We start from the raw sequence: 20,372 nt of genomic DNA on the forward strand, positions 1-20,372 counted from the left end.
AGTGGCTTTGCGCTAAAGACGCTCGCTAATTGGACGCCGGAGGTGGTGGCGTTTGATCACGAAGGGCAGGTGCGTAATATTAACCCTGTGCACCCTTGTCTAATGACAGCGAAGCTTACCACCATTACAGTCCCCATGGACGATTCTAGTTACAAGCCTAGAAGATTACCAAGGCTATCTAAGTGTCAGAGATTCGATGCTATTGGATCACAAAACACTGTCCTCATTATTGATGGTAGACTTTTAGTGAGTCATCCCCCGTCACTCGAGATCCCGAATACTAAAATAGCATCATGAAATAGCAACCCAGTCTATTCCTGGCGTAAACATCAATTAATGCGACATATTCCCTCGACAACAAACCGTGTTGGTGACGGTTACACCCTCAGTGAGGACCTACGCCTAGCAATCAGCCTAACGCAAGAAGCACAGATCCCAGGAACTCCGGAACACGAGTTCATACAGAATATCAGTCTCCCAGACGATAAATACGACAACATTTTTGCGCAGCGAGTGATCGATTACCTGAACAAGATCAAAGAAAAGATCGCTACTTCGGCAGGCGTAGAGCAGTATATGTTGCTTGCAGAGTCCCGCCGCAGAATATTCAGACCGCACCCGCAGAGCACAGGCGGAGAGACCAACCCGCTTGCCGAGTTTCCAATGACGCTGCCATACGCTACCGGCTTGCCGCCGAACTCCCCGTTCCAGGAAATGACTGAGCAAGGTGAAGTCGTCGTCATGCATGAGAAAGGCCAAGCACTGTACAATCGCAAGATCCTCGAGCGATACGAAGATAGGCTGCAGCGATTCGCGAACGTTCAGAGCCCATGTGGTGATTTCAGAACTTCCATGTGTCCGTTCGCAGGATACCACATGCCAATTCTCAACGGTATCAAGGATAACGAACCGGAGACCTCCAAATTGTGGGAAGATCCCAAAAATCCCGTTAACGCACCGGGCAATGCTAAATGGGCTGGCGCGGTTGGGGAGCCCCTTGCTTACCCAGGCGTGTCTGGCGATGCCAGTACTGTTTCTCCGGAGGTCGAGAAGATCATGGCTCTTCAGAAGTTGGATGCGAGTGTCGAGGGCCCCGACACCAAGAAGCCGACTTGGGACGACCATATTGCTGCGCTGTTCACCAAACCTTTCTGGATCCCTGAGGGTGCGGAACGGGATAGGGCCACTGCGCGCTGGATCGGGGCTATGAAGGGGTACATGATGGATCTCAAGAGCTATGAATCCGTCAAGCAATGGGCCGTGACCACCTACTATCACCTCCGCGGCAGGTCAATGCCTCTTCCGGGAGAACTTGGAGAGAAGGAGTACTTCCCTAGTGAGGCCTGCGAGTTGATCCGTTTGTGGATCAACCAGGGTATGCGTAAGACCACTAATGACGAGATTGAGCTCAGGGAGGAAGAAATTGAAGATATCGACCAATCGGAATGGGAGATCCCGAAGGTTAGGAAGGATATACTTGAACTCACTCAGACTGAGCTGGATCACTATCGGATGCAACTTGATGATGTCCTTCGTGCCGGCGATCCAGACCTTAGTTCCCCGTGGCAGAAATTGGGAAGTATCCACACAGAATGGTGTCTGCATTACCAAGAAGCTTTCTTGCCCTGGCATAGGGCACACCTCTTGTTTGCCTTCTCCCATCTAACATCAATTGAGCGAAAGAGCTATATTAACACATTGACAGATACATGGAAAGCTTGATAAAATGTCCCATCCCATACTGGAACTTCTTCGCAAAAGGCGCAGATGAGTACGGCAACCCAAGCGCAGGCATCCCTCAAGCCTTCCTCGATGAGGTGTACAAGCATCCTCTCACAGGTCTAATGCGCCCGAATCCTCTAAAATATGCATGTGCAAACGGAGGCATGTCCAAAGCCGCCATATCCCCCAGCTACCGCGGCGAGTTCAAAGACATAGCATCAAAGAGATACGTCAAACGCGACCCGCTCCTGACCGGCGGAGGGACAGAGAAAGAGCGTCGCGAGAAGATCTCACAGGTCAAGCTATACCAAGACCAGATCCTAAACGCCCTTACTTGGCCCATATTCTCCCAACCGCAAGGATTGTACGGCTACCCATGGGCAAACATCCAATCCTTCGACCCCCCACCCGGCGACGACCAATACCCCAACCGTGAAGACTTCGACGGCCTCTTCGAGCAGCCGCACGATAACTTCCACGGGTGGATCGGCCCGGATATGGCGGACAACTCGTACACGGCTTTCGACCCTATCTTCTGGTCGTACCACGCGAACGTGGACCGCATCTTTGAACAGTACATCCACGACCACCAGGACGCCACCTTCTCCTCCATATTCCCCCTACAGCCCTTCACCGGTGCTCGCGCGGACGAGATGAGTCTTGGAGACCCGCGCAAGCACATATACACCACCATCGGAGACATGGCCAAGACCAGTCTGGCCCTGGGGTACTCCATCGCGCCACCAGTGCACCAAGACTGCCCACCGAAGATTGTTCTCTTCGGTCGTGAGGGCCCCACCGCTGGCTCGAAAACTCCATACGTGCTGTTCGAGGGCGTAAAGTGCACGACCGAATCGTACACTATCGACGTGTATATCGATTGCCCGGAGACCAACAGACTGGCCTTGGCTTCGAATAAGCATTACATCGGCAGACTAACGCGCATGGGAATGGGTGCCAGTGCCAGTAAAGGCCGATGCATAAAGAAAGGGGTTACAAGGGTGTTGAACGCTGCCGGGGCAGCGGAGTGTTTGGCTATCAGGGACGATGCGGAAGCGGTGCTCTCGCAGGTGGTCACGGATGTCAAGACCGGCGAGACGGTTCCGGAGGAAGTGTATAAGAAATGGGATGGGTTCGTCGGAAAGTTGGTTTGGGGGGCGGCGATGCCGCAGGGGAAGGGTAGGAGGGTTGAGAAGCCGAGGGGGTAAAGTTGTGCTTGTGTACACATTTCACATTGTAGAGTGGTATGATAATGGAGATGGGGTTGCCTCTCACTGTATCTATATGTGCGCTTTGTGTGAACTTTCGTGGAGGACTGGGGAGGTAACGGGCTGGCGATAACGAATTCCTTATCGTACCGTACTGTACTGTACTCTACACCCTCACATTATTCCTTATGATAATTTAAAAAAAATATATATTTGGCCGGACCGAAATTTGAAAATTATTGTTGATTCCCCTAAACGCTTAAGGCCTCCACGGCTTATCGACAACCCATGGAGATGTTCAGATAGAAAAAATATACGGACGGACGTCATCAGAAGGAAATAGCTATCAACCTTTGTGTATATTCTAGATAACTATGATACCATAAGTATCGAGCACCGCGAGCAAACATGACTACAAATAATGCCCGCTCTCACGGAGCGAAAGGGAGAGATAAAGAATACCAACCCAAGGAGGAGCGCTACATACGCCAGGTCTCAGAGTCGCTCCCAGATATCGACCCCACCAACACTATCCAACCCTCTTCCCTCCCCCCCCCAGGCAGGTTCCCAAATTTAGCACCTTAACTTTCTACGTCACCACTCTTCCGCACGATTATAGCTTTAACTCGCCATGTGCTGTACTAGTACCTACATTCCGAAACAATGCATTTGTAGATTATTATACAGTTTTCGTGACCTTTATTCAGTCGGCAGTCTTGAAAAGAAAAAGAGAAGAAAAAAAAGCTTTTTCCCCTCATCGACCAAGCTTCAATCACACTCCTTAAGATTGCGGAAATTCGCCAAAGAATTGCTCTATAATAGTAGTGCCCTTCCTCCCCCAGGAAGCGGAGGGGGGTGGGGGGAGCGATATCATGCGCAAATTTACAGGTATTGCTTCAGGCAATTTTGTTCTTGAGATATTGAGAGGAAGAAAAGCACCGCTATTACGCTCCGAGAAGAAGAAAAAGGTGGGATTTCCCCTCCCCCCCCCACCCCCACTTATCCGATCAATACAGATATGCACACTTGATAAGATTTTGGTATTTGAGGCCTTGATAAAGAAAGAAAAACTGTCAAATTGGTATCGTCAAAACCGCACCATCCTATTCAGAGACCGGTATTCACAGCAAATCACTCGTGAGACGGTCGGATATAACCAGAGATGTAAAAATCCCAAGTAAAACAGATTCAGCTTATTTTCCAATAGCCCCCCCCCTTGGTCATCATACCCGAGCAATTTACCTTTCCTGTCCACCGACCCACCAGGGACGCCCATGGCTCACAGTAACAGGATTCAATTCCAATAAAACACGGCTCCCTTGAATACTCCACCTTCAACAGCCTTCCCCTCGCTCCCTTCCCCACTTGGGCACCGTGAGCCAATAACTACCTTTACGTGTTCGACCCATATCCATAATAACCCCGACAACCCCCCCCCCCCTCCTCCTCCTCCTCCAGTCGGGTTTAATGAAGAGGATAGGTTGGTGCATATAAAAAATAATAATTTGAAAAATATCATAAGGAGAGGAGAAGGAGCCCCCAGTATATCATCGTTTTCAGTCGCATGTTATGGATGGATGGGATCCGGCCGATGAGATCTGCGGGGTTTGTATCATAGATTTGCCAATTGAAAAGGCCTTACTTTTTACTCGATGTAGGGTTAAGTTACCGCGCTGTGCTTTGTTTGTTTGTTTGTTAGGGTTTGGTTATTCAGTGTGATACTATCATAATATTCAATAAATTTATCCGGCTTTAAGCTGTGAGCACGATATCATATGGTTCCCTCTCCATCATGAATTTTCATCCGTGAGGAAGTGTGTGGGAGGGAGGGAGGGGAGATACAGTAGTACAGCAAGGTACGCTTCCCAGGATTCTGGTGGTACAGTACCTGCGGGAAGGAAGGAAGGGAGAAGAAGGATATGTGTGGGTTTTTTTTTTAGGGTTGAGTTGTCAGCCAGTTGTACAAGTACGAGTACTTTTACGTTGAATTTGAGTGGATAGATCTCCATGGGGATCATCTCCATGGAGAAGCTGGGGTAGAGAGAGAGGGGAGGAGGGGGGGTAGAAAGAGAGAGATTTTTTTTTAGGGAAGCATGATGCAGTTTTTTTTTTCTTCCTAGCTTTTGTCTCGCATTTCCCTCAAGGTTGAAAAAGAGGTTTTTTTTTTTGATTCCCTTACTCTCATGAAATTCCAAACTCCTCATGAGCACCTCCAGAAGTTGTACGATGTAGAACCATACCGAACAGAGCGGTTCAGTTGGAACAAAAAAACGTACATGAAAGTGATTATTATATACCATTGACACCAAAAGAAAAGAAAAGAAAAGAAAAAAGTTTCCTTTACGAAAGTGTCATCAAGAGTGATACCCTCTGATTCGGTACCTCCCGCCCGAAAGACAAGCAAAAACAATCAGGGTCCACACCCCGGGTCTCGCTTTTTTCTTTTCTTCTTCTTCTCCCTTATCACGGGGGAAATGGATTGATAATGCCCCCCCATTACAATACCCTTTCACACAAAAGATATTACGACCAACCCTCAGACTCTCAACCTGTATTCATCATAGCTCTGGATATGATAGCAGTGCAACTCATTCGTCGCGAGTTGGGTAAAGAAAAAAAAGAAAAAAAAGAAAACCGCCATCCGCAGCGCATAACTTAACTTGAACCCCCCCTTCCCCAGCTCAGATAAACTCATTAGCAGGTAAAGTTTGTATGATATCGGAAAACCGGGGGAGGGGGGGAGAGGAGAAGCAGGAGTCCGTATGTGAACCATATATCTTGGAAATCCTCGTATTCGGCTGTACCCCTTGCCTGTCCACGGGAGGAGGAGAGATAGGTAATGTAAATCGTTATGCGCAACTGCTTATTATTCCACTTCAACTCGTTATTATTATAGGGCCCCTCCGCCCACCGCTTGTAGATGTATAACGCGGGCGAGCGATTTTTTTTTTTACAAAAGTTTCAGCGAAACAGTAATGTAGAAGGAAAAAAAAAAAAAAATGCGAACGCTTACCGTATCGGTTTGTTGGAAACAAGATCTCTCTCTCTTGTTTTTTTTTTTTTCCGTCCCAATTCTTTTGGAGGAGGGGGGGGGTTTAATGGGCGGTGCTTGGGGCGAGCTGAGATTCTTACCGATATATATATGCGCCTACCGATTCGTGAAATTTACAAACCAACCTCACAGCTCTTAGCGACCGAAATCCTGGGGAGGAGGGACGACGACTCCAGTGTCACCATTCATTCCCACAACCACCACCCAGGCCGCCCGGAAAGCGGGCGCCATTTAAGCCCCACAAAAAAAAAAAAAAAAACAGTTCAGCCCATCGATACTTTGTATCATACCAAACATTATGTAATTACAGTAGCTGAGTTACATGCTACCCCCTCTTCAAAAAAGAATAATCACCATCAAAGGCCAAAAGACCCTGCATAACTGTGCTCGTACAGTACATAACGGTGCCCGTCAGGCAAAGTGATTTAGCTCCACTGCAGTTATCATGAACAAACCGTAGTGGGGGGGGACTCCCTAGATCGGGAGTCAGGTAACGACATTTATCTTGGCCTGCCAAATTGTACAATAGATTAAATTTGGGTTATCCGCCCAAGTCCCCAAATGAATAGTCGGTTAAATTGTTCTTGGCATACAAACTGGTGTATTATTAACCGTAAAAAAAAATTAAGTTTCGAATTATCCCGTTAACTGGTTTTTTTTTTTTTTTTTTTCAAACTCCAATAGCCCAATCAAGAGATATTTATTAGATTCGTTTCTAATCTGTGATTCAATAGCCCTGCACTTGGAATAGGTGCTATTATTCAGCAGTCTTCGTGAATCCAAAGTTGGCTAATCCCTGGGTTAATTATCATGCAGCCAAAAGTATTGCTCCGGGAGTCCCCCACCATCATTCTCCAAAAACACTCCTCTGTCTTACCATCCTTGTCGGTACAGTGTGCCATGCCATGCAAATGCGGCTTCCATAACAGGAAAAAGGGAAATGTAAAGAAAAAGAAAACAATGGAAAAGAAGAAAAAAAAGTACCAAGGACCTAAACCGCATTCGGAGATATTCCTTATCTCTCGTGGTACCCGAAGAAATAACGCCCCTTCCTCTTCCCAATCCCATCCTCTCTCCCTCTTCCGCTATCTTCACGCCAGATAATTGATTCGTGTCCGGGTTTTTTTTTTGGGGGGGGGCTTCCCTTTGTCGTTTTTTTCTCACACACGCTGCTTTTTTTAGGTTTAGGTGAAGTAAACTGAGATAGATTGGATGGATGGGGTTACGTATAAAGTATTCATCCACCCCACGTTTTTTGATCGTCCTGTGTGGGGTTTTGGCCAAGAAAAAAAAAAAACAATACTGGTTGACGGTGATGATGGCGATGGAGGAGCGCGCGAGGAGCAGCATGAGAGAGGGTTGGGAGGAGCCGCTGGAGGAGCTGGTGTGAGGTGAAAGCCTTAAAACTTGTTATTGTCATGTTTCCTTTCCATCTCGAGAATTGGATTCGGCTTTTTTTTTTCATAAATTTACCATGTGCTTCTGGTAAATATCCTCCTACTTGCGCAAGTACCCTGGGTACAGTGCTCGTACTGTACATGTGCCCCCCAAGTATGGCACGGGAAAGGCAGTCGGTCCAGCAAGACGTCTTCCCCTTTACGGAGAAACGGTGAGGCACATCGTCGTGCCATTATCACGAATATCTTTAGGCCATCATGCTTCTTCTCACTTAAGAGACAAGATAATGGCAGTCCAGTTATTGATACCCGTACCCTCATTGTTGCCCATCCAAGCTATAAAGGTTACCGGTTGCCTGCCCCCAGTTGTAGATTCCCACGGTACCAATTAGCTTACCGGTTAGACCAACATCGCCAGACAGTAAATGGGGCTGCTTCATCCCGCCACCCCCAGTTTCCCTCACATTGTACCACCAGTACAGTACCCTACTGTAATCGATTGCACACTGCTGGTAATACCTCCCCCCCCCTCCCCCTTCTTCCTCCTTTGATCCTAAATACCGTAAGACTTTTCGATAAATTTCATCTTCTCCCTTCACTTCCCAACCAAACATCCTTACATATAGCTCGCATGGTAAAAAAAAATAATCATCCGGATGTAACCCCAGTTGATGGGAAACCTATGGTGGCTCGCATCAAGACAGCCGGCGTACAACCACATTCTCACCTTCCTCCTCCTTCCCTGGGAGGTATCATGCTATATCCTACATACTTGTATGATACACAGCCTTTCTTTTTTCCCCACGGGGCGACTGAGTTATTGTGTAAGTGAGTGAGCGAGTGAGTGAGTGAGCTTGGATGCATAAGAAAACATGAGGAGAGGAAGAAGAAAAAAAGTAACAAGAGTAATTAATTATACACTTATCACTGACGTGAACCTGTCCATAACTCTATTGCTTTCTTCATCTTCTCTCCTTCATAAAAACTCCCTTTCCCTTCCCTCCCGGTACCCCGACGCACTCCTCTCCGTAATCTTCAGACGACACGATAATCCTTACCAATTATTCCCCGTATACCACCAATTCGAGAGGGCAGAGAAAGCATTTACCGTATCTACATCCTATTACCAATATTTCCAAGGTCTAAACCCCACAAGGCTTATCTCATTGCTCGCAGGAGAGGCCCCGTTTCAGATTCCGTTGTCTTGGAAGCAACGAGGGAGGGAGGGAAAGGGAAAAGAAAAGGTAAAGAGAGAAGAAGAAAAGAAAAAGAAAGAAAAGAAAACTGAACCGGGGTGTGTATCCTTCCCGTAATCTACCGGTAATCTAATCTCTTCCACCCGTTGTTCTGGGGGGGTACGTGGGTAGGGAAAGTTGCCCAAGTGAATGGAAAATGGGTATGGTACCGGTATGGTTATGGCCTGGTATTGGGGGGGGGGAAGGAGCGATAAGGCAAGGCGAGGAGTCGAGCATTTACCCCTACCGGTACTGGGGCTCAAGTTGGTTTTGGTTGGCGGAGGTTTTCTCTTTTTCTTCCTCTTCCTCTTGCACACCCGTATCCTCGGTAGCTATTCTTTCCTCCCTTTTCCCTTTCCTACAAACACACCTTTGGAAGTTCACGATAGCTCTTTTTTTGTGTTTTTTTTTCTTCTTCTTTTTTTCTTTTTTTCCCTCTATTTTGGAATGAATTTCTGAGAATTCCGTGACTGGATAAAAAAAATAGTGAGGGTTCGCAAGCTTACGGGTTTCTTATCTCTAAATCAAGTTTCACGATGAAATCGAGCGAGAACCCTCCGACTACTCCCGCGACTATGGGAGCCAGTAACGGGATAACTACCAGCGCGAGTGCTAGTGGCGGCGATGTTACGACGGCACAACCTGCAACCACCTCTACCTCCACTACCAATTGTAGCAGCGGCAACAACAATTCTGGCAACAATGTCAGTGGTAATATTGACCGCAATGCTGTTGCGTCCTCCAACAATTCTACCGCAGGGAATAATGGTACAAAGGCGAAGCCGGCCGCATTATCGGTGAATACTTCTACAACAGCGAATGGGGATGGCGCAATGGCGGCGGCGACGACGACGACGACGAATGGGACTAAGGGACGGCGCGATAGACCCTGTGATGCTTGTAGGAGACGGAAGAGCCGGTGCGTCATGAATGAGGGTGCGGAGATTTGCGTGCTTTGCCAGTTCCACACCCAGGAGTGTACATTTGTGCAGAGTCCACAGCCTCGGAAAAGGAGACTTGCTTCGTCCAATGTGGGCTCGGAGGATCAGGTTGTTATAAAGAAACGGTATTATCAAGTTTTAGTTTATTCATCTTTTTGTTCTTTATTCCTTAGCTCTTCTATTCCGCAACATTTCGCAAAAATCTCTTAATCTTCTATTCCCATCCGCCGTATACCTCATATTATGCTCCAACTAGTGCAATACCCTAAACTATCGTTCCGGCTCTTCCCACCCTTATCTCTCTCCCTCTTGGGGAGAGTGGTGATATATTATGCCCGAATTCTTTTTTTTATTTTACCTTGGCGATTGATTATCTGTGAAGCTAACTTTCCGGAACCCCCTTTAAGTAGGTCTACGGAACCAGAATCTCCCCAAGAAACCGCTATCCGGGGAAACATGCCAGTTGATGATTATGCAAGCCTACGGGGCCCTTCCCTCCTTAAGACAACACTGGGACTACAAGGCCACCGCCACTCCCAGCTGATAGGACCAACGAGCGAGTACGAGTCGTGTCTGATAGACCTGTGTCCCTTTGACCGAAAGGACGAGTACATGTTATCCTCCGCGGGCGGGTCTTTCAGAAGAGCATCTGATGAAATCACTTTCCTAATGTTTCCCGACCACCCAACACAGAATCACGGCGAGATCTTCGACGACTTGGATGCGATAGAGCGAATCGTGGCCCCGCACGGCCAATCGCTGATAAACCTCTACTTCAGGATCGTGCACCCGTCCTTCCCAATTCTGCACAAAAAGGTGTTTCTGGAAAAGTACTCGCGAACGCACCGCGAGTTCTCACCGCCACTGCTGGCGGCTGTATACATCCTCGCGTTACACTGGTGGTCATACGATAGGGACCTGTCCCCACAGAAGAAACCGGATGTGGCAGCGCTGGAGAAATTGGCGAGCAAAACCATCGCAGACGTGATGCACAGGCCGAAACTAGCCGCTGTGCAGGCTGGTCTCTTGTTATTGCAGCGGCACTCAGATTTGAAGGGAGGGTCGTGGGCGCTGACATGTCAGCTTGTTGCTGTGGGGCAGGAGCTGGGACTTCACTTGAACTGCGAGGGCTGGAAGATACCGCCTTGGGAACGGGGACTTAGGAAACGGTTGGCGTGGGGCTTATTTATGCAGGATAAGTGGGGGGCGTTGACGCATGGTCGGCCTTCGCACATAACTCGGTCGAATTGGGCAGTGCCTGCGGTAACCGCCGAAGATTTCCCGGAGAACGCGGCGGACGAGGATGATGGAGAGGGAAGCTCGGAGGTGGAGAAGGGAAGGATGCTGTTCGAGCAGATGATCAACCTAAGCGGCATCATGGCAGACGTCTTGGAGACATTTTTCACACTCGAAGCTCAGCAGAGCCTTGCGGGTAGAGGAGGAACTAATCGCGTGCTCGAAAAGGCGAAACCTATACAGATTAGGCTGAAAGAATGGTTCTCAAAGTTGCCGGAATGCCTGAGAATGGATGCTACCAAGATTAGAAAGCTATCTTCCAACGGTTAGACCCCCAATCACGTTTGTTGGTTTGTTTGTTCATTCCTCGGGAGTGCCGATAAAAAAAAAAACATAACAGAGCAAAAAGGTCCTAACGTGCACTGATTAGGTTACCTGCACCTCGCGTACTTTGCAACAGAAATAACCCTGCACAGACAAATATTGCGCTCATTAAGCCCCCCGACGAACACCGAATCCTACATCCACCACATTTGCCGATCCGCCGCCAAAACCCGATTGATATCGGCAATGGACTTTGTAAACCGTTTGAAACCCGAACACCTACAATCATTCTGGTATTTTGCTTCGAAAGTGAATTTCGCCCTTATCGGCACGTTCGGCTCCCTTCTCTGGGCAACAAGTCCAAACACCCAAGAGGCAGAATTCTACAAAGCGAGGCTAAGCGAATACCGCTGGACCCTCCGCGTTTCCTCCCGCGGAGCAGAATTCATGGAGTACGCCGTGGGCGTGTTGGACGCTTCAGTCGGGTATCTGCAGCAGGAACAGTTCCGCAAACGCGGGTTGGGTAACGCCACGCCGGGGTACACCTCGACCGTAGGAGCGGGCGAGAACTTCGGTTTGGGAATGGGCGTAGGTTTGAACCCACCTTCGTCGTTGTCGGTACCACCGCCGCCGCCGCTTCAGCTACCGCATCCAGAGCCAACTCTCCCTCCGCAGTGGCGCGGGCCGGATGTAACACACAATGAGCGTGATGGCCACCTATCTCCTATAACGGGCTATGATAGTGAAGTCGACGACGACGGAGAAATGACGGATGGGTCGAGCACATCTTCGCGAAGAAGGCTAAACAGCAGCTCCGCTTCTCCAAGTATGAAGGCCTACCAGGGTTTCCCGTTTGTGGATTCGGGTCCTACTGATCCCCTCGCGACCAATGCATCCACGCCTACGTCTACCACCAGCTCTGCATTCGACTTCTTCATGATTCCAAACGGGATGCCGGGGGGCCGGATGCAGGGTGCTGAAGCCGCCGGCGTTACAAGGGGAGAGCTGGATTTTCTGGCGACGACTGCTGGATGGAGGAGCAGGCGGGATGGAGACGATTGAGGGGGAAGGAAAAAGGCACGGAAGTTCTGTAACGGTTCATTTTTCTTTTACTTGTAGTAGTAGTTTTTTTGTTTTCCGTTCGTTGTTGCCGGTTCCGTTGTCTTGGTGGGGAAGGGTGAATGGAAAGAAAACGGGGAAAAGGAAAGGGTGCTTTGGTTAAGTAAGGGAGCAGGCGAAGGAAGCTTCCCACGAGCATTTCCGCGGAGGAACCCGTTCTCTACATGGAATCCCATACCACACTTTACACCACCACCACCCACCACTACGCACTTGCACTTTTTTGCTATCGTATTTCATCACCAGATGGAGATATTGCGACAGCCAGCACATGGTACCATTTATTCTTATTATTACTGCTACCACCACAGCCGCCACAATCGCCCCCCTTTTCTCTCCCCTCAAGGTTTCTATTAGGGGCTTGCTCTAGCGGTTCCAGAAAAGCCTTGTTTTTACTCCTCCCTTTCTCCCTTTCTCCCTTCCTTCTTTCCTCCCTTCCTTCTCTCTTTTATTTTCTTCCACTCTTTCTTTCGTTCAGGGCTTCTCGGGATCGGCTGGCTTTTTCGCTTTTTTTTTTTTTTACTCGTTCTTTCTCTCCCTCTTTTCAGTATTATACTCGTAACCAACCCTGGCAGTTTTAGCGGTCAAAACACTTGAATTCATCAGACACTTTCCAAGATAATCTTCCTTTTCCATGGTAGGCCCTGCGCCTTATAATACCCCACTGAAAGCGCTTTCCCGTTCCGTGTGTAACCGCCCAAGCCAACGAGTGACTAACTGTTATGAATAAGTTGTGAGTGGGGGCTGAAACTGCACTCCGAATTTCCCTGTACAAGTACCGTACTCGTACTTGCCGTCCGAAGTTCGTGAAGTAATACCGGCATACTGGTATCATACTTTCCACAGTATGTACGATACAGTACTGCATGGAGCGCTGTTTCGCCACTTGGGGGTAAGTGGTTGTTAATGAAGGATAGTCATATTGCGTCACTCGTGTTTTCTTTTTTTTTTCCTTGGAGAGTGCAAGGTAATCCTGTAGATGTAAAAAGAAGGGACTGGAGAAGTTAAGTTTCTACTGGAGGTTATTCCACAGATTTATCATTGCCCGGGACTTACAGTACAGCGCACGGGTGGATTCCCAACAAATTGTTATTTCACAGAACCTGATAGCCATGCTGGAATCGGAGTGTCTCCCACGGGGAAGGAAGGAAGGAAGCAAAAGCTCTGGGATCCCGATCAGGGTTTGCCTAATGGAGTTTTACACAACACGACATCCGAAAACCGTTACGGTACAGTACGGTAATGCCAGTTCTGGATAAGTGCCACAAGGAATAGTAACAAATATTGATATTTGTGAAACCTGCATCACTCAAGTTCCCAATACGGCAGTGGACAAGGGGACGCTACCGGATTTATCGTACGCTCTTGGCCAGAATGAGTAAGGTACCGTATGACAGTTAGTTGGCTTTTACCTGTATGATGCTGTACTCGTACATTTAACCCATTTTGGAGTCGCCACTTTTTTTTTTTTTTATCACAGTACTGTACTCGTACTTGTACTCCCCTAGCACGTTTTCACGAACTTGAGCTACAGTAGTCTAACGGTATCGATGATCAACCCGTGCAATGCAAGAAATAAGATAATGCCCCGAGACGACAACCCGACTGAGCATCCTACAATCCTGACAGGTCGGTCCTCTTCGAGGAAATTGTTGGCCAGGCCATAGTGCAGTATAAAGATCGTTGACTTTCTCGTATGATACTGGCTGGGGATCTTCGTCGTTTGTACTGGGGCCATGCGGAATCTGGGAACCGCACAGAGGGGGGGGGGTTTGGGGGTGAAGAAAAGTTTAATTAGAATGCCAAGTCGTGCGATTCCAATCGCAACTACTTGGGGTAGGAGGCGGTCTTGCTGATGTACTCTACCCGCGATGGATACACAGTAGTTACTGGCGCTGTCGTTATGGTACAGTATGCATTTCAATTTGCGAGCTAGCCTTTTCAAGCTAAGGGGATTAGAACTTTGAGGAAAATTATGCTTTATGTCGAGGTGGTCGGTTTTCCACGGTGTTTTCCATCCCCTATCCAAGAGAGGAAATTTGAACGTCTTAGTTAGTGCAAGTGCCAATTATTCGAGTTCTTACAGTGCTTGAGTTTCAGGATTTAGGTTCAAGACACGATTATCTTGCAATCATCCGTTACTAGGTGAACTTGAATGGGACACCTTAATGCTCTGGTTTAACACGGCCTATATGTGTATGAGTATATAACCGTAATTACCGGTGTCATTGAAACTAGACCCGTTCAACTGTTTCCACTGGCAGTGTCCAAATAAGTTGACCTACATCTTAGTTTTACCTCGCAGATCTCAGTTTCTAGAACCACTCATACTATGCTAAAGAGAAAAAGAGAAAAGAAAATCATTACCACCACGCCGGTTTCAACATGACTGCCTTCCGTTATCAACATATAAGTAGCTTGAACGATTCACTCGTCAATTTTCCTGTCAACTCTCCAACTATCCAACATGTACATTCAGGTTACATCCAATCTTGATCTCGCCCACCAGGATAAAAGGGGTCTATCTAAACACGACTCTCTTTTGATCGTCGCCATTCTCCTCTCCATAACCACCCTCCTAACTATCGGACCAAAGGCGTCGGATTTCTGCAAACTAAAAATGCCAGGAATTATACCCCTTAACCTGTTACGCTGCTTGGAGAACCCCTTTGCAGACATGTCCTTGCATAGGCCACACTACTCCTGGGAAGTAACCAGAAGATTTAACTATGCAACGGGCCTCGTCAAAGCTATCGCCGGGGATGTCGAACAAGTGAATGGTATTAACTCTCAGGACGCGTTACTCTTCCTCGAGAGGACTGGTAACGCCATGAACGAAATTCGGGAATTGAAGGATAAGTGCATGGGCATGGGCCACGAACTCACCTATTCCGAAGCGTATAAGGGAATGGGTGTGTTGACAAAGGAGCTCCGCGAGGTCTCGGTCGAAGTCGCAATGTATTTGGGAGACGCGGAGGGACTTGGGGTTGAAGTTTTGGAGATCCCGCCGGAGGGCGAAGAGGGTGGGGTGAATTTGGGGGCGGAAGGCGGCCCCTCCCGCACGTCCTTGGATAATACCCCTGCGTCGCGGCCCTCACCACCACTCCCTCCTCCTGCCTTCCAACGGCCCGACGGAGCCCCCGTCGGGGGTCTTGCTCGGAGGTTTGGTGAGGTTGCCCGTGCGAGGGGCCTATCGCGTTCTAATGCCACGGCCCGTCGTCGTAGACGTCTTTTCCCGAAAGTTCCCCCGGAAGAACGTCAGCGGTCGGCGTACGTGACTACTATTATTAGTCCGGAACCGGACAGAACCGGGCTTCTTGGTGCTCGTAATCCGCTTTTGGATGATGCTGGGGCTTCCAACTAGCTCTGTTTGGATGGCCCGGCCTGAAGTTATTTCGTGGGGATTATATAGATTTATTACGGGTCGGAGTGATGAGCAGGAATTGGTATTACGGTTTGGATGTTGTGGTTTTTTTTTTTTTACTAGGCGAATGCTGTTTCGAGTGACGGATGGTGATCAATGTATCGGGCTTTCTGATTGGTATTGACCTGATTTGTGGTATTTTTCATACATCAATTTAGCAAGGGGTCGGATCATAAGGGAACAAATTTAGCCGGAATATCGGCCGACACCTAATATTGCACCAGAATAGGCCAGGTCCCGTTCTTATTTGGGAAAAGCAGGTTAAGGGTATAGAGACTACTCGAGTAGTGTAACTTTCACACATCCGCTTTGTTCTGTACTGGGCTTATAGGATTCCTTTTCATCGAGGAAATAGGAAAATAGGAAAAGCGAAAAAAAAAAGCAGAAGATGGAAAGGGAGGGCATCCGGGATCCATTGTTCCATAGAGGATTTGTAGGTGGCTTGGTTGTTCGGCTCTTATATCTAGTTTAGGGTGGTGTTGCATCGGCTGTACTGTACGGCACGCTGGTTGTTTGATCCTCAGGTCCCTTTTAAACAAGCTCTTACTTTCATCTCTTATATAACCTATCACAGTTTAGAAAATATTTTCAGGCTCAACGGCCACTCTAACAGCGTTTCCTCGCCTCTAGCTTATATCCGGATACTGGAAAATAGGTTGAAATGTTGCGTCTATCGCATTCTAAACAGCTGCAATGGGGGCTTGCTTCCAACTAAACCTATCATCCCCTGCAGTGGTGATAAGTGCTGAATTTCCCTACTCGTACATCCTACTTAATCTTTGGTCAGTCGTAGTATCATATCATAGTAGCATTAACTCACGGTGGGGCAAGTACCGGCAGCATTCGCATTCCGCAATCCAGAAGTCTACCCGATGGTTGGACTCTACATATACCGGGGACGCCAGAACTCCCGTGAAACCGAGCGAATGGGAAGAAAATGGAGGAATATCTCTACTCGAGTAGAGTGTTTTGTCCCCACTGGAGGTATCATAGCTGCCGTTCAGTTGTGCTACCGTAGGTGCCGGTGAATGTTTTACGTCCTGGTTTCAGCTCTAAAATTATTGCCATATCATATCATACTGCCAACCAACATTAAACGTGATGCGGGGCAGCTCTCTCCTGCCGCCGCATCCGTGAAGCTCTCATGCCCTCCCTTGTATCTTGGGAACTGTGCCAACCAACAAGAAGGGGACAAGCAAAACCTTTTAACTGGCTGTTGTTAGATGTGCCTCTAGGGGTACTGCGGAATTTTAACACAATTTATTTTTGCTGAATAAAGAGTGAGAGAGGGTTAGCAAACCGTTTCCAAGGGCAGGGACCCGCTAACAACCTGATTTATCTAGTGTTTCTGTGGTTGGGGTTGAGTTGGTCCCTGCTTTCATCAATCCAGCTCTTTCTCAGCGCTATTATTCGTGCTCTTGTCGTATCGGCGTCGGGTATATAATTCTTAGCCATCATTGTTCAATTCAACTGATCGCGTAGCAAGAACATCAGCTACACCCGTGGAAAAGCCTCAAAATCAATAAAGATCTGTACTGAAAAAGAGTTTGGTCCTCGGAAGGAAAGAATGAATGGCCCAAGTCTACGCATTGAAGAGCAGTAGGCATGAGGGAGGAGGGCACAAGGTTTGCTGAGATATCGCATGGTAAAAATACCTGCCATAATATTTACTTCAGCCTACCAACGATTTCAAGTCAGTTTCTACCAACACTTGAACTGGTCAATTTTGAACACATACAAATTTTTTAAGGCTGGATCGAAATTGCGCTAGTACGAGAGTAGTAAAGGAACTCCCTGTACGAGTAACTATTCCATAATATACGAGTACCGGTACTCGAGTACAAGTACGGAATAGTTACTTTCCTGTTTGGGATTGGTAACTGAGGGACATTTTGATAGTGACAAGAACACGCCAGGGGTGGACTCTTTTAGTGTCCCCTACCATGCCTGTCCAATACTGATACTCGAGATACCGGTGCTTGAGGATCTGTGCTTGTGCTCGTATCGTGCAGCGCGAGGTGGCACGGCGTCAACGCCCCGTCACACAGGTGCAAGCCATGTCCAGACAATGGCAGACGGAACATGCCGGAAGCCCAATAGCAATTCTTCACTACTGCACTAAGCTTCAGCCTCACAGCAATTGGTGCAGTAATAAGTTCAAAGGTGCCCTGACCCCAGGGCCGAAATTTTGACCTTCGTTGCGCATCCTTCTCTCACCTTGGCATGGAATTCAACCATGAGGAAACTTTTCAAGCTAGATAAACGCTCGAAGCCACGAAGCAATACTTGGCAGAAGGCGGAATTGGATGGAACAGAGGTATTTCGCTACCTAATTTTCCCTGGAAGAGGATGGTAGATTGACTGAAAGTTTCTGGGAAGGTACAAATATCGCCGGAAAAACAGAATAGGACTGGATCAGCATTATCCGGGAATACAGCGGTTGAGAATTCCCTGAACTTTGTAGATCCCAACCGTGGTTTCGCAAAAGCTATTCAAGAGGATGAAGCCAAATCTTGGCCGCATGGAAGCGGTGGGTCCTCAACGCAGAATGTTACTACTCACGAAGGATTCGGCAGTTGGCTCTCGACATTTCAGCCGGAGGCGATGTCGAGTAATGAACACCAGAAAAACTTGGAGAGGTTGAGCAAGTTATCGTTGATTGATGCGCGGGGGCAAATGCCCGCTCCAGAACCACTGATCTCCCCGAAGGTGCTCCCGGACCCTGCTCCCCCTCATGGGCTATCCCATAAAGCACCTCAAAATTGCACCATTGTCTTTGAAGGATTCCAGGAAAGCGGTAAAATAAGGAGTACAGATATCTCCTTACCGCCGGATACCCCACTAACCACCATTATCCAAACTCTACAAGACCAAGGTTCTCCACCGACTGCTTTTTAGTGGGTCTTGAGCTAATATAAGAGGTCACCCAGGCTTCAAAAAAATCCTCGGCTTTTCCCCACACACCGCTAGGGAGTTAGCTATAGCCCCATGGATCAACAGATCGAACGCATACACTATAAGAGTTACTTCAGGCCCATCTAATTACTCCTTCGCTCACGGCTACTGCATAAACGAACACGAATCATTCATCGCCTTCTTCAACGCGAGCATCGCTAAGTCCGACCCAATAGAAGTTATCAAAACCGCCGGTGATGAGCTCTCTGTCGATGGCGGAAAACTGAAAATTAGCTTTCAACGCTCCCTGCGGATCCCCGAAACCAGGAAGACCTACGATCTACCTCCTAAGATCGCGAAGTTCCCGCTGTTCAATGTGAATGACTTTGCTAAGCGTATGCCCGGGAATATGGCCGCAAAGGGAGGTGTTTGCATGCCACTCTTTCAGCGGGAGGCCATGTGGATTGACTTTAATTACCCTGGGAAAGGGGATCCTGGAGGGTTGAGTCCTCAGTATGCTATAAAGGTGTTTTTCGGGGGGGTGAATGCCATTTCCGGTGAGACCTGGAATAGCTCCGCAAAGAAAAAGCAGGACTACATCGTTGTCCCACCACAGCCATGGCTCGACGGGATAGCTACTGGTCCTGGGGTTGTAAAGCAGTTTGTAGCTATGCCTTTGGGCAGTGGATACTCCGTCGAGCAGCAGGTGACTGGAAAAGAAGACATCGGAGGAATACAAATGGAGATATCGCCAGTGTACAACAACAAGTTTGAAGTGTCTGCACAATGCAAATACAACTACTTGGGCAGGGGCACCAGTTACGGGTACGGCTCACCGCCCTCGAGCTGGAGCAACTATAGTACGCCGAAAATGATGGCGTGCACAGTGGGTATGAGAATCTTCATCAAGGATTACCGGCACGGGGATATTTCCCGAGACTTCAACTCACAAGAGATATACTATGACCTTCCCGTCGACATGGCCTGGGGTGATTCGAGTATGGGTAGTAGCTTTGACAGCCCGTTCGTGCGGCCGGCGGTGCTCCGAGATCTGCTCGATTTGAGTCCTCAAGAGCACAATCTTCAGAAACCGCTATTCGTGACGGCATTGAACGTGTTTTCGATTTTCGTGGAGCAAGACGGATCGCTGGAGTACCCACCGCAGGTTATTTTCGTTGTGGAATGTTCCCCTTTTGCGACTACACCGCAGCTGATACAAGCTATCGAGAAGGCGAGCTCAAAGAAGCATTGGTATACCAACGCGGATTATAAAGTACAATGCAATGGAGTAGACATGGACGAGAGACTGACGATCTAGGAGCACGGGATACGAAGCGGTGCAAAGGTGAAGTACTTCTGCTTATCATACGTGCAGCCTCAAATTTCAGAGATGTATACTCCAGCCAAGGACAGTAGCAGCGGATACTGCAGGATACCCAACCCCGGAGGTTACCCCCACAGCCCATATCTACCGGTGTCACAGCCAATACTGCAAACGCAGCCGCCAGTTCAGCATCCCCCGCAAGCATACAGTCCCCGCCCCCCGGCTGGTTATTCGGGAATTGCTTACTACCCACCCCCCCCACAGCAACCCCCAAGTTCCGGTCCGCCTGCACAGACCGCCCATTACCCCTACCAACCTACACAACAACCTTCACCATCACCATACCCATACTCAACTCCACCCCAGAACCAGATGGGTGGCCAGAACCTAGCGCCCAACTATGCACCTATGCCGCAAACATGTCCCCAGCCCTCAGCTAGCCGTCCGGGAGCCGCTTACAGCTCCCCCCCCAAACAGCAATACCAAAGTTGCAGT

At 48.4% G+C, this 20,372-nt stretch overlaps 3 protein-coding genes; all 3 read left to right on the plus strand.

Moving 5' to 3' along the window:
• Positions 1-1,056: 1,056 nt before the first annotated feature.
• On the plus strand, positions 1,057-2,930 carry GSTUM_00010076001 (uncharacterized protein; the record flags this gene model as incomplete). The annotated part of the gene is made up of 2 exons (XM_002841047.1): positions 1,057-1,646; positions 1,706-2,930. 2 exons carry the CDS (start codon positions 1,057-1,059, stop codon positions 2,928-2,930), a joined length of 1,815 nt encoding a protein of 604 aa, XP_002841093.1.
• Positions 2,931-9,189: 6,259 nt separating this feature from the next.
• On the plus strand, positions 9,190-12,839 carry GSTUM_00010077001 (uncharacterized protein; the record flags this gene model as incomplete). XM_002841048.2 has 3 exons in its annotated part: positions 9,190-9,712; positions 9,938-11,116; positions 11,222-12,839. The coding sequence occupies 3 exons, from the start codon at positions 9,190-9,192 to the stop codon at positions 12,175-12,177; spliced, it is 2,658 nt and encodes an 885-aa protein (XP_002841094.1). The 3' UTR covers positions 12,178-12,839.
• Positions 12,840-17,861: 5,022 nt separating this feature from the next.
• GSTUM_00010078001 (uncharacterized protein) lies at positions 17,862-19,871 on the plus strand (the record flags this gene model as incomplete). XM_002841049.2 has 3 exons in its annotated part: positions 17,862-17,975; positions 18,038-18,455; positions 18,589-19,871. The coding sequence occupies exons 1-3, from the start codon at positions 17,895-17,897 to the stop codon at positions 19,869-19,871; spliced, it is 1,782 nt and encodes a 593-aa protein (XP_002841095.1). The 5' UTR covers positions 17,862-17,894.
• Positions 19,872-20,372: the final 501 nt, after the last annotated feature.

This window comes from Tuber melanosporum (assembly GCF_000151645.1).
Source record: "Tuber melanosporum whole genome shotgun sequence assembly, scaffold_66, strain Mel28".
NCBI lineage: Eukaryota > Fungi > Ascomycota > Pezizomycetes > Pezizales > Tuberaceae > Tuber > Tuber melanosporum.